The sequence below is a fragment of the Aplidium turbinatum genome, chromosome 11 (assembly GCF_918807975.1).
Source record: "Aplidium turbinatum chromosome 11, kaAplTurb1.1, whole genome shotgun sequence".
In the NCBI taxonomy this organism is placed as follows: Eukaryota; Metazoa; Chordata; class Ascidiacea; order Aplousobranchia; family Polyclinidae; genus Aplidium; species Aplidium turbinatum.
The window spans coordinates 3,372,095-3,386,669 of NC_137482.1; the positions used below are offsets into that span (position 1 = coordinate 3,372,095).

The 14,575-nt window shown below is 41.7% G+C and overlaps 3 protein-coding genes and 1 non-coding gene across 4 annotated transcripts in view; all 4 read right to left on the reverse strand.

Moving 5' to 3' along the window:
* Positions 1-498, reverse strand: part of LOC145779714 (uncharacterized) — a 99,715-nt gene extending 99,217 nt beyond the window's left edge. Inside the window, exon 1 of the mRNA XM_082591351.1 lies at positions 152-498. Coding sequence (XP_082447477.1) covers positions 152-498 — 347 coding nt within the window. The remainder of the gene's footprint in view (positions 1-151) is intronic.
* A 1,786-nt stretch (positions 499-2,284) lies between these two features.
* LOC145779715 (uncharacterized) lies at positions 2,285-3,545 on the reverse strand. The gene is made up of 2 exons (XM_082591352.1): positions 3,072-3,545; positions 2,285-2,812 (listed from the first exon to the last, which is right to left on the reverse strand). Exons 1-2 carry the CDS (start codon positions 3,543-3,545, stop codon positions 2,285-2,287), a joined length of 1,002 nt encoding a protein of 333 aa, XP_082447478.1.
* Positions 3,546-7,706: 4,161 nt separating this feature from the next.
* LOC145779718 (protein CFDP2-like) lies at positions 7,707-8,252 on the reverse strand. The gene has a single exon (XM_082591354.1). The coding sequence runs from the start codon at positions 8,250-8,252 to the stop codon at positions 7,707-7,709; it is 546 nt and encodes a 181-aa protein (XP_082447480.1).
* Positions 8,253-10,187: 1,935 nt separating this feature from the next.
* LOC145780395 (U6 spliceosomal RNA) lies at positions 10,188-10,294 on the reverse strand. Its single transcript, XR_014290628.1, has one exon. It is a non-coding gene; the product is annotated as a U6 spliceosomal RNA (small nuclear RNA).
* Between the last annotated feature and the right edge of the window lie 4,281 nt (positions 10,295-14,575).

Below are 14,575 nucleotides of genomic sequence, written 5' to 3' on the forward strand. Positions count from 1 at the left end.
GGTGCATGCACAGTGGTAGGCTAACTCTGGTCTCTGGATTGTTTTACATTACCATAGGCTATGTGTAACACACATATATAAGAACAAAGTTCACCAAGTGGGTTCTAAAACTAAAAAGTTTGGATAATATTTTACAACTATCTAAACTGACCTGTTTGAGATTGGATCTCGGAGATCCTCGCCGACCACATCCTTTAGTGCAGCCATAATTGCTTCTAAGACTTCTGTATCCAGGCATATCTTTTCAAAGCTGCCGACCTGGTTTATGCATTGGCGAGATATGTTCGTTTTGGCTACCACGGCGTCAATCTCATGGCAACATTCATTTTCCATCATTGTTGGCATTATGGCACAATTTCCACAGCTACACCATTTCAAATTCTCCATCCGACTGGTGTGAGAGCTGGCGCTGTCGGAGCTCGAATCCGAATCACAGTCATCTCTGTCAAGGCGCTGTCTTTTTGGTTCAAACAAAAATCCTTTTCTGATTTCAGACATCTTTAAAGATTACGACTTGTGCAACGCTTCCAGTGTTAATGTATGAAGCTACCAACTGAGTGAACAACCAACTACGTCATAGGGCACATAGCGCCATCCGGTGGCTGATTCTCTTTTCGTTATATTTGCCAAACAAAAAAGTTTATCAAAAAGTTTTTCCAAAAAAGATAATACTTAAATACCAAAGAATCACCAAAAAGTTTTCATTTTTCATTTCAGGTCCCCTTTAAACTTCGATAGCCCAAGGCCAAAACCATCTTTTGTTACAACTGTTTGAACCAAACAAAACTACACAATGAATTTGGAAAGCTGATAATGTTTGCTTTATTATAGTAGGCATTCATTCTTTCATCTTTTCAGATGATGGTAGCACTCTGGGTACGGCAGCTTCTCATGTGGCTCTGAAGTCCAATCCTGGCGTGGCAGTCTCGTCCACAGTTTGGACATGTGAAATCAGAGGAGTTCTGAGGCTGCTGTCTCTCTTTTCTTCTTTGTCTTCTTTGCTCTAGTTGCTTCCTCGGCCTTGACTGACCTTTTGCTAGGCCCGCACTGACTTCGTGGCGTTATCTGTTGCGGTTTGCTGCGATCAGTTCCCAGCTGGTAGGGTCTTTGTCAGTTAGCTTCAGGTCTCGTTTACAAACGTCTCTGAAACGCAGTGCAGGTCGTCCTAGTGGGCGTTTTCCTGTGGCAAGTTCACTGTACAGAATGTCCTTTGGAATGCGCCCATCCTTCATTCTGGATACATGCCCCAACCAGCGTAGACGTCGCTGGCAGAGGAGAAGGTGCATGCTCAGGGAGCAAGAACGTTCCAGAACAGTGGTATTGGGTATTCTGTCCTTCCAGGAAATACCAAGAATGCGCCTCAAGCAACGAAGGTGAAAGCTTTCAAGGCGGTTTTCTTATCTGGCATAAGTGGTCCAGGTCTCACTACCGTACAGCAGAGTACTAAGAACACACGCACGGTAGGCTACACTTTGAGTTTTATTTTAAGTGTCAAAAGATTATTGTCCCACACTCTCGCCCCGAGTTGATCCATCACTCCTGCAGCCCTGCCTATCCGTCTGTCGATTTCCCTATCTTAGGACAGGTTGCTGGTGACCGTTCTTCTTCTTCTTCATCGTGTGTCACACGGCCGTAGCCCAGAGCATCACGCAGGCTCTTGCTCTATCGTTGAACTCGGCCAAATCCTGTGCAGAGCACCTTGCTTTTAGGTCAGGGCATTCGAGTAGATGTTGCATTGTTTGCTCCTGTCTGCATTTGCAACTTGTACTCCCCATGGAATACCCCCAGTGTCTCATCAAGGTTTTACACCTGCCAACATCAGTTCTTAAGCGGTTGAGACATCGCCAATACTTCCACGTTTCACTTTTTCCGGGAGGAAGGCTCTCCAGGGGTGTGAGTTCCATATTGGTCAATGTCGCTCCGGCTGCCAGTCCCTCCTGCCATAGTTGAACCCGCACATTGGCGGCGACATCGTCTTGACCAAATGGGACAACTGAAGCAAGGAAACTTTTTCTTGACTTCAGACGCCTGTGTGATGGAGTTTGGCCATACAGTGGGTGTCTCAAATCTATGTCCTGACAAGATCTTTCCTTTCTGCTGGTCACGCTTCTTCTGATGTTGGGGGGAGCAATTCCAGACAGAATGTGCAGCGACGTGATGTTGGTTGGTTTGAGACAACCTGTAATCAGACGGCAGCTTTGGTTCAATATAGGGTCAATTTTCTTGGCATGTGCTGAGCGTTCCCACACTGGGCAAGCATATTCTGCAACCGAATAGCATAAGGCTAAAGCAGTTGACCTGTTGGTTGGCTAAAGCTGGTGACCGTTGAACCAAGGTAGGTGAAGTGGTCAGTCACTTCAAGCACTTCTGGTCCTATGGTGATGGCAGATGGCTTGGAGACATCTTGGCCCATGACTACTGTTTTCTTGATACTGATGGTCAGTGCGAATTCCCTGCAGGCGTGTGCAAACTGGTTGAGCAATTGCTGCAGCTCGTACTCGACGTGTGCTGACAGTGCTGCGTCGTCGGCAAACAACAGTTCTCTGATCAGCACTGTACGGACCTTTGTCTTAGCTCTCAGTCGGGCCAAGTTGAACAGTTTCCCATCACTGCGGGTGTGTAGGTGGACTTCTTGTGTGGAGTGACCGAATGCAAAGTTCAGCAACAGAAAAAAGAAAATCCCAAACAAATTCGGCGCAAGGACACATCCTTGTTTCACACCAGACCGAATTGCGAAGGGTTCAGAGGTCTCCCCGTCATAGCTGACCACTCCCTGCACGTCCTCGTGGAAGGAAATGATGATGCTAAGCAGCTGTGGGGGACAACCAATCTTCTGCAGTAGATGAAACAGGCCTCTCCTGCTGACAAGGTCAAAAGCCTTCGTCAGGTCGATAAAGGCGATGTATTACGGCCTCTGCTGCTCACAGCACTTCTCTTGAAGCTGTCGTACGAAGAAAATCATGTCTGTTGTGGACCTCTGGGCGCGGAACCTGTACTGAGATTCAGGGTAGACCCTGTCGGCCAATACCTGAAGGTGCCTAAGGACCACTTTGGCAAAGACTTTTCCCCACGATGCAAAGCAGAGAGATGCCTCTGTAGCTGTTGCAATCAGTGCGATCCCCCTTGTTCTTGTACAGAGTAATGATCCTGGAGTTGCGCATGGACTGCGATACTTGGCCCTCTTTCCAACAAAGACACAGTAACTCGTGCAGTGGTTTTAGCAGGACAGGTTTCCCACACTTTATGACCTCAGCTGGAATGTTATCCTCTACCGGTGCTTTCCCACTTTGCATAGAGTCAATGGTTTTACTCAGTTCTTCTAAAGTAGGTTCTGCATCAAGCTCTGCAATAACAGGTAAATCTTCAATGTTGTCTAGCACGTCTTGAGAGTCTGAGTTTTCTGTTGAATGTAGTCCCAGGTAATGTTCCACCCAGCGTGCCATCTGCTTGTCCTTGTCGTCTGTAAGGATCTCGCCAGTCGATGCTTTAAGGGGGGCACACTTTTTGATTGGTTTTCCTGTTGCTTGTTTGATGCCCTCATACATTTTTCTTATGTTGCCACTGTCTGATGCAAACTGGATACGTTCTGACAGCAGAAGCCAGTGGTTGTTTGCACAGCGGCGTGAGGTTTGCTGAGCTTTGTGTCAGGCGGCTTTAGGGCTTGCAGGTTCTGACTGGTCGGGTTTTGTTTGTAGCTGAGCAGTGCTTTACGTTTCAGGTCAATAATAGGTTCCAACATAGAGATGTGTGCTTCAAACCAGTCTGTGTTCTTCCGCTCCTTCTCTCCATAGGTCTGGACGGCTGCACGGTGGATGGTCTTACTCAGTGACTCTCACATGTGTTCTGCGTCCTGAGTCTGGACAATGTTCAGGCTTTCTTCAAGACCTTCAAGGAACTTCTAGTTTTTGTTTGGAAGGGAGGTTTTGCTGACATCGATTTTTGGCTGGCCTTTCTTCTTAATGTGATGCAGTAGGGCGTGTCAATTTACTCAAAATTTTTTAATTCAAAATGACGGGTGTTAAAAACTTGTAGTTGGACTAGAAACTTCGCTAAATATATTTTTTTTCAAAAATAAATGACGTCTTGCTTGGTAAATCGTTCCCTAAAAATTCAAATATTTGACAATTTTTCAAATTTTACCGACCTCTAGAAATTTTCATTGACAAATTGTAGGTTCTGTGACGTCATAGTTTGCTTCCTTTTGAAGCTTGCAAAGGAGGTGTGAGATATCAAATGAAGTACTATGATATCATAAAGTGCAGAAATGCTAGCAAAAAAACTCTCTTTAATCAGCAACTTTTGCCTGCGATGACTGCAATTAAAGTAGGTTAATTCGATTTAATTCAATTACTGTAAGTAAACTAAACTTAGAATCAATTAAACTTAGTACCGGTAGTTGTTGATCAACTAACTTTTGTAACAGTAAATACTATTGCTGTATGACAATTTTTATTTCAACGCATGCCAAACTATCAGTTAACAGTAGATGTTAATCAGAAAATATATTTCGCACTTGCTAGTGCATCTTCAGAATCAGATCAGAACTGAAGATGCACTAGCAAGTGCGAAATATACTTTTGATTAACATCTACTGTTAACTGATCCCTGGTGCCTTAGCAATTGAGGTTTTAGCTTTGAGATATGGACCAGGGATAGTTGCAGAACAAAACTAGGTCAGAAAGTGAGGCAGACTCCGACTCAGCTCAGCAGCAGCCTAGAGCAGTTAACTACATGCCAAACTATATTTTATCATGTTACAGATTAACAATGTTATAGAGCTAATTATGATATCAAAATCTTTTGTGTGATTTGAATTACTGTAATTTCAAACGGTGATTGATATGGATTTAAAGCGAAAAACCAGGAGTAGTACATTTACACATATGAACAATCTGATTGGAACTGGAAGAGAGCTGCTGCCATCTGAATTGCCTACTCTACGTGATGTGTTGAGATGTGGCATTCTGCTGAGAGAAGAGTATAGTGAAGATGTTAGAAACTATCCATCAACAAGCCTTGCTAAAGATATCTACTCAAAAGTGATTGACAAATGGAAGCTTGCTAACTGTTGTTTCATACCCCCAGTAGTAAACTCTAGGGTAAGCATTACACGGAAGATTCAAGAAAATTGGGAGCAAGCCAAAAAAATATCTTTAGGAAGAGGAAAACTAAATCAGAAAGAAGCATTCATTAACAAATTGGACAAGTTATTTGACATTCTTACTTGCAAATGCCGAATTGTGTTATGCTCTGATTATGGGTGCACTGTCAATGGTATTTGCGAAAAAAAAATTCACATACACTGCAAGTGTAACAAAGATGTGAAAATCCCTGTCAAAGAACTTGCATTTATCAAAAGTCAAAGAGAAAAAAATGGATCTTTGGGACTATATCAAATTGGCTTACCAGATTATCCGGAGCATAGCAGACTAATAAAAAAACTAAAACGACAAGAAGAGGATAAAAATAATCTATTTAAGTTTAGCGAACAGCAAGAAATGAAGATTGAAACCACAATCTCCAGTGATGAAAGTAGCACAGAAGACTTTCAAAGTGATGCATTCATTGAAAAAGATCCAAGCTACGATATTGAAATGCAGGCACCAAGAATGTCTTCATCTGCTGCTCAACAACCACAACGATTACAGTAGGCTATAATCGACTAGAAATTCCTCACGTTGCTATGCAAAGTATTCGGTACGGAGTTGGCTTGCGCGCAACAGCTGCTATTACTACAGCAGCATATATTGATGCTGGTTTAGTTACTGGGAATGATCCCACTTTTGTTGTGGATCATAATAAAGTCAAAAGGGCTCAAGAAAGAGTATCCGATTTCATGAGCCGGACACCTCATGACGCATCGGCAGTTCGCTCAATTGAATGCATTTTTTATGATGGTAGGCAAGATACAACAAAGATTATGTTGCATGCCGACAACTCGAATCGACAATTTCCCAGAATGATCAAAGAAGAGCATTATACGGTATGCAGTGAGCCTGGTGGAAACTATGTCTGCCATTTTACCCCAGTAAAAAGTTCTACAAAAAAACATGCCGAAATTATTGCTGATCATCTGGTTAATTTTTTGAAGGAGACTGGAAGTGACAAAACCCTGCAAGCAGTTGGTGGTGACTCTACAAATGTCAATACTGGTTGGGAGGGGGGTTCAATGCACTGGGTTGAAGTTAAGCTTGGTCGAAAACTGAACTGGTTAGTTTGTGCACTTCACACAAACGAATTGCCACTCCGGCATTTAATAACCTGCTTGGATGGAAAAACTTTATCTAACAACAAATGGACTGGAAACCTTGGGAAAATGCTGGAGAACGCAACTGACTTGGAAATACATCAATCCTTTTCCAAGATATCTATTGGAGAAGCACTTATTCAACTTGAAGAAAGTGTTGTAGATAATCTTTCGACTGACCAAGCATATGGTTACAGGATGACACAGGCAATCAAAACTGGAAATCTTCCCTCGGATTTGGCTCTCTTACACATTGGCCCTGTCAATCATGCTAGATGGTTGACCACAGCAAACAGATTTTGTCGAATATGGGTTTCGAAGCACAATCTAAAAGGAAAAAATCTCAAAAATTTGAAATTGATTGTTGAATATATTGTTGGTGTCTATTACCCTTGTTGGTTTCAAATTAAAGTCAAGCACAATTGGATTGAAGGATTGAAGGAATATTTTGTTTCAGCTTCGTCTACTTCAACAGCAAAACAAATCTGTCATACAAGCAGTTTTGCCGACAATCAAACGATCAGCGTGGTATGCATTTAGCGAGATGATAATTCAAACTATGTTGTGCTCAGAAGATATGGAAGAGAGGAAAAAAGGTCTGGAAAAAATAACAGCAATAAGAGCCGGTGACAGAGTATCCAGTTTAGGTGATGACTCTGTTCGTCCTAGAAAGACTCCCACAATTAACATTAATGCAACTTCTTTGATTGAATTGATCGATTGGTCAACAGAAGTCTATGAGCCTCCTTTAACTGTTATGCTACCATTGGAAGAAATCAAAAAGTTTGTTGATACGCCAATGAAAGTTCCTGAATGGCCCTGCCATGGCCAAGCTGTAGAAAGATGTGTAAAGATGGTGACAGAAGCTGCAAGCCGAGTTTACACCCACGAAAAGAGAGATAGCTTTGTTAGAGTTCAACAAGCGAGTCGACGAATTATGAGTAAAAATGAATCGAAACAGGATTTAGCTCAAATGACAATGCCTGCAACTTTTTAAAACTATTTTTGAATTTGTGAACAGCATTTCAGACAATTTTGCAAAGTGTAAATTGTTTCCTCTTATGTGCAAAGTTTGAAAAATACAGTATACACAATTTTTGGCAAATATAGGTGGTTTAGGCATTTTTTCACTAAATTTTCAAGATTTATTCTAAACAAACTTGTTTTTCTTACTTGAAAGAACAAAAATTGAACAAATGATTGTTGCTTATGTCAAAAAATATAATACAGAATAAAGTGACGAAGAATATTTTAAACTGGGAAAGAATCAACTTAAAATAAATTGAAAAAAAATTTTTTTTTGAGAATATTTTAATTTTTTGTTAATTTACCAAGCTAAACAACTAAAATTTATTGAAAAAATTGCATATTCTATCTTACTACAAGCATACACAAGTTTTTAGACCCCAGCATCTAAAAAAAAATACAATAAAAAATTTATTGCTATAATTGACACGCCCTAGTGATGCAGCCTCTTGGGCCTTATTGATATCCTTGAGGCAATAAGAGAGTGGTCAGTATCGCAGTCTGCACTGTGGTATGATCTTGTGTTGCAGACACTGTTTAAAGAGGTACGTCGTGTGATGACTAGATCCAACTGGTTCCATCGTTGCGATCTGGCGTGTCGCCAAGATGCGTTATGGATAGCGTTGGTTTGGAAGAAAGTGTTTGTTACACAAAGGTTGTGGTAGCAGCAAAGCTCGAGCAGCCTTTGCCCGTTTTCGTTCATTTTGCCAATCCCATGGTGACCCAGCACAGGCTGCCAAGACTCATTGTCTGCGCCCACCCTAGCATTGAAGTCCCCCAAGACGAAGATGTGCTCTGATGCTGGGATTTCCTGAACAGCCTTGTCTAATTGCTCATAGAACTGATCCTTGGCTTCAGGTGTGGCCTGCAGTGTTGGCGCATACACACACACGAGGTTTGCAGGACCTTCATGCGTGGAAAGGCGCAGTGCAAGGATTCTTTCTGTGCCTCCCGTAGGGGGTTCTAACATGTGCAGCATGGTATTTTTAAGAGCAAAGCCAACCCCATATGTCTGGTTTCATCCCTTGCTTTCCCTTTCCAGAAGAAGGTATAGGAGTCCTCCTTTAGGGACCCATTGTCAGGAAGTCTTGTTTCTTGCAAAGCAGCTATATCAATGTTCAATCTGTAGAGTTCGGGATCGATCACTGCAGTCTTACAAAAGTCCTGTATATCTCTTAAGTCGTCTGATAGACCAGTACGCATAGTTCGTACATTCCAGCTTGCAATACGAATGGCTGGAGTTTTCTGTTTACTTCTGTCATTTCTTACTTTGTTGTCTGGTGTATGGCATACAACCCACCTATCGAGTAAGACTCTAAGCTCCACACACCCAATGAAGCAGGTAAGTCTTGACGGGTCAGCACCTAACTGGCCGGGGGCTACCCGGCTTAAAGCGGGAGGTAGCTGAACCATAGGATTTCGAGGATCCTTCCCATTGTCGAAGACAACCCGTGGCGTCTAGCTTTACGCCAATTTAGCAAAGACTTATAACCCGTAGACTGCTGTCCTCCGGTTTGTTTTTCGCACCCAGGGATGGGGCGACTGGAGTGGCCTCTCCAGAGTGCTGGCCTGGGCGTCTGTATGGAGGTCTTGCGCTGCCCAAAAACACAACAGGACCTCCCTCTCTGCCTCTCCGGCTTGGTCTAAGGGAACGCAAAGCGTGACACTCGGCGACGGTTTGGCTGCAGGAGTTGCCGGAAGGATGTCAGAGTTTGACAGTCGACCGCTTCACGTACTCCACTCCGGATTTTATGTCTGGGTTGACTCCCGTAGCCTTTTCCAGGACTGGATATAGCCGCAAGACAGCGGAGGTTTTTGAATCAAGGTTTGCCTTCCCCTAGACCAGGGGTCACCAAATGGCGGCCCGCGGGCCGCATGCGGCCCGCCACGCTGTATCGCTGCGGCCCGCGGAAGGTATCAGCGTACAAGTATAACCAAAAATACTTTTCTTGAGGAGTTAAAGAGCACGAAGGCAAAAAATACTTTCCGGGAAGCATATTTTCGCTTTGCATACGATTCCACCGACCTACCAATCAGATTATAGTTCTAGGTGGGGGTTGCTTAAAGTTATTCCAATGCGATGTCCAGCCACACTGTTCCAGTGGTTGATTAAAACGTCTGTTTTCGAATTTCGAAATTGTCTGTGAGCATAGGTCCGCCAAGTTAGAGCTTTATATTGTATAGCGAACATGCTACGTTCACGCTTTTCTAACTGCTCTTCCGCTGTAATGAATGTACTATTTCGCACGTTTTGTTTACCTATGTACTCCAGTCAACTGTGGGCCAGATATTTATCCTCAAGTATAAATAAATTGCGTGTGGCTTACAATAATGCATTTCGAACATTGCATAAATTACCGAGGCGTGTTAGCATTAGTAGTATTCAGACGTACCATCATATTCCTACGTTTCATGCCCTATTCCGAAATCGTATATTTAATTTTGTCAACCGCTGTCAGGTCTCATCTAACAAGTGGTTAGTTGCAGTTTTTACCTCAGAGTGTTATGCTTCTTCTGACTATGCGTCTCACTATAACGTGACTATGTACGCATAGGTGTTGCTTATATGTAACCTTGTGTGTTCTGTGACTTGTGTTGTGTTTATGAATATGGGCCTGTCTCTTTAGTGCCTAATGCAAATAAATAATAATAATAATAAATAAAATAGGGTTGCTTATTTTTAACTTTTAAGTTTGCAAATGTCATGCAAACACTAGTGTGCGTTTCACCGTTATTGTGTTTCACGAGCAGTGTTCTCTTTATGCAAGTTTTTGTTGGAAAATTAGGTCGGTGTGCCAACTCAATTTATAATAAATTGGCAAAATATTATATACCGTATGAATTTAAAGACTTTTTCTGATTGTATTATGAAAATATTTAGCTTAGTAGGCTACTGCAAAATGTTTTTTTTTTAAGAAATATGGAACGCTTCACGATTTTGCGTGTCATCCTTGCGCAGGGGCCATGCTAATCTTCTCTGTATCGTTCCAATTTTAGTATATGTACTGCCGAAGCAAGTCCTGCAAAATGTTGTTAATCAACAATTCTTGCCACGCTGATAAGCACCGCAAGTGACAGTTGTCAATAATCAAAGAAAGACGGTTTTATAGACTCTCACAAAAAGGATGAAAACCAGCTCATTGCTTTTTTAGAGGGAAGACTGTTCAAGAATTACGATAGAATTACAATTTTTCGGTGATTTCCACAAGCGTTTGTTTCATGGTTGCCTGGTTTCTTTTTCCTTGTTATTGGAGCCTATTTTTCGCTGATATGTTTGCAGGTCACTATTGTTGCCTATATTGCGATGTGTCAAACATTTCCTTGTTTACTGAAATTGCTAATTGCAAAATATCTTTTGTGAAGCGAAGTGACAACTCCACTCTTGCTTGGCGATGAATATTCTGATTTTTTTGTTGGTCGTATCCAGGTTTACACCTGGTAGTTGAAGATTTAGATTAAGTGGACGGGAAGGCAAGGAAGCCAATCTGGGTACGAACTGCGTTCTTTTCTAGCATAAGAGTTAACCTACCTAACATTTTATTAGTGCGGCTCGCCACAGCTCTCCTTAGTGCCAAAGTGGCCCGCATGCAAAAAAGGTTGGTGACCCCTGCCCTAGACGAACTGCCGTCCAAGGCTGACGGGCTCCGTCTGCCCGGCTGTTGTACTGTCTGGCCTCTCATCTGTAACCTTTCCGACATGGTTAGACCTGCCAGGGGCTACGAGCCCCGTCGGTATAGCCCACAGGATTCTTGAGGTGCTCAAGCCTCCCCACCACGGCAAGGTAACGGTACGGGGAGAAGATTTATTATAGGCCATAGTAAAATCTCCAAGCTTCTTTTCAGAGAAAAATAACCTAGCCGACTTGTCCTTGGTTTGCCACGAGGAGGGATTGTGTCATATTATGTGTGTAGAATGGTAAGAAATGTTGTCACAACATTGCGCAATCACAAAAACAGTTTTTGCTTCCAAAACGCAAGCAATGCGAGATGTTAGACTGGAGATGATTAAATTTTCTTGAATCTGATGTACTGTACATGCATGCAAAATGGTGACGCTAAAGTATTTGCTAGGGAAAATTTAGCTGAAAGAATCTAAAGTGGCCATGTTTTGTATTGAGACAGTTTGGTGCGATATTTTGTATGCATATGAAAAATATATCTTCGCAATGATAATATGCCGGGCTGCTTGCGCTCATGTCCGAGTCACACTTTAAGGTCAAGTGAACTACTAATTATTGAATTTAACTCCGACGTTGGCTGGGTACTTTACAGTAAATTTCGCATTCTGTTTTTTGCACCGCTAAAGGCTTCGCGGGATGTTATTGCAATCACTAACGCATGTGCAGCATCAACGCTTTGGAAACGTTTTGACAAAAGGTGGCCAGAAGCGTGGACATCGATATAATGGCATCTGGGCTGGAAGCCAAACGCTGCAGTGCAAGATGAGGCCTGAAAGTATTGCCATATTGATAGTTTCAACGCAATTTTTCCAAAAGTATAGCTATATGCTATTATAGTGACATCCACGCCTGAAGCAAGAAAGCATTCCATTTTACAGCCCCCATGTCCATTTCTCAAAATTTACTTTGTTGATATTGCTTAAAGGCTGGTCATTTTTGGTGCAGACAACGCTGACATCAAACAATAGTTGCCCTTCTCAATTTGTTAACTAAAATTATTTCGTCTCATTCGCTCATCAACAAGAAATGATGGTAAGGCATGACATATATCGATATCATGACAGTTCAGTTGGCCCAGCCCGATAGCTCAGTAGGGTAGCGCGTGCCTTCGTGAACGAAAAAGCTTCAAGATCAAGCGTCGCTGGTTCGACTCTCAGAATGTGCGCTTGAGCAACGCATTCTACTCTAAACTGCTGTCTTTCTAGCGGTACCTAATGGATTGAATAATTATGCCAAAGCAGCACTATGCCGAAGTAAAATGTGACCAACCAAGTCGCATCTCCAGAAACACGGAATGGTTTACTCCATGTATGCTACATTCAGTTTAACCTTCACTTTACATGCTGAAAGGTGAATAGATGCGACTGCACTAGAACAAGTTACATGTGGAGATCCATTGACTACATGGCGGTGAACTGAAGCCATTCTAGGTTGTTTCAACAAAACAACAAGCATCGAACAACTTAGTTTGTTCAATCCAGGAAACAGAGTAATACATGTAGAGCGTTCATAAAGTTCAAAGCAAAATTCAATTTCAAAGTAATCACGTTCCAAATTTTCATAACAGAACGCAAACGAAATATTACACATGCATTTACAACAACAAAAATAAAGAAAAATTACAAAAATATTAAACACAAAATTTTTAACCTGTTTTACCCTAAAAGCGGGATCATCGGAAAGTGCTTGTTCAAATAGAAAACGATTCTATTTGAATTTAAGATTCTATTTGAATAATCACTTTCTGATTATCCCGCCTTTAGTTTGAAACAGGCTGTAGGCTAGAGGTTTTAGACAGTAATAACTCGGTTAATAACTCAGTAATAACTCAGTAGAACTCGGTTAATCCGGATTCGATTTGACCGGCGATTCCATCCGGATTAGGCGAAGATCCGGATTAACCGATGACGGTTCTATCAAACCTGACTCATTTGTACTTCCAGCTTCATCCGGATTAGGCGAAGATCCGGATTAACCGAATCCGGATTAACCGAGTTCTACTGTATATATGATGTAATTCGCTCTGCTTGGCTTTTTGCTTGGTGTTGAGCACTTTTTGTAGTATTAATATTTATTTATTTGCATCAGGCTCAAGATGGTCCATATTACAATCAAACATAAAAAGTAGAAACAAAGCAGATACTCAACTCCGAAGAGCTGAGTTGTAATGTAACAAATACAAAGATTGATAACAACGGCATGTTTGCATTAGTTTATAAATCTACTGATTGATTTTGATTGAATCTTTATCCTCGCACTGGGAAAGCTTCTTGAAGAGCTTAATCCTGGCAGTTTCGCATACTTGTAGAGGCTTTGAATCACTGACGTAGGCCCAGTCACCGAGAATGACAGAGTGAAGTTTCCGATTGTTGAAGTGTTGTTGCCGGGGAATGATTCCATCCATTAGATGCCGCTGAATGGAGCGCAGTCCTTAAAGTGCGTTGCTCAAGCGCACACCCCAAGAGTCGAACCAGTGCCGCTTGATCTTGAAGCTTCTTCGTTCCAGAAGTCACGCGCTAACCAACTGAGCTATCGGGCGGACATTGATTGGAAGACAAGTTACATAGGGTTACAAACTGACATAATTTTTTTACGAATGAGAGCTTGCAAAGTTGTGGTGTATGTATTGTTTAATTTTTATTAATATGTTTAATATGGATTACTTACGATGACGACATGATTAGCCTACTTGGATTACAATCTAAGTCGTTGTGCTCAGGCTAGTGCCGGTGCCAGCAAATTAAAGCTGAGTGAATGGGAAAGCAAGGAAGCCTTCGTGTCCATCTTCAAGCAGACCATTACTGTATGCTTTTGACAAATACACAATCCCCTTCTCTCTGTAGAACCAATGTTGTGTACGGCTCCCACCTGTTGCTATACGCAGCCAAGTTAGGCCAAGTTATGGTTCACAAATAGAACAAGGTCTTGTGTATGCGATTTCAAGAGCATGACCACGCAATAGAGCAAGAACACAAAATTTGCAGTAGTTTATCCTTAAACAATTCGATAAAGTATTAACAGAGGGACATACACACATACTCCATATTTCATATCAGTAATAACATCTTGTGGTAGGGTAGCATAAGAACCCAGAAAGAAACCTGCTACAAAACATGCAACTTGAAAGGCTAAAGCAGGTATTATTCCAAAATACCAAATTTTCAAACTAAAAAAAAATTCTGACAAACAAATCGCACTAAGAGTGGGACGGGTGATAGAGTAATCCAACACTACTGCAAGCCTCGAAATAACGTACATCATTTCAAAGCTGTACGATTCTATTATCCATTTGCCTATGTTTTCACATTGAGTGAAAACAAAGTAAGCTATCATAGCATCCATTATAAGACAAGTCACGATTGATCTTGAAATAATGCCTGCTATCACAACGTTATTTTGTATTGTGGGGTTTAGGAGGAGGAAAAGAACTGCAAGCAAAGTTGGCAGGCAGTAAACATAAGATGACTCCATGTATGCAATCAACAAATTGATTGCCATCCCAACAAAGAAAGCAGTTACATGTTCCATTTCCTGAAATTATATTGCAAATATTAACGTTTTCAATATTAATTTAGTAATCTATTTTAAGTTTTTTTTCCGACCATTAAAACAAACAAGGTTAC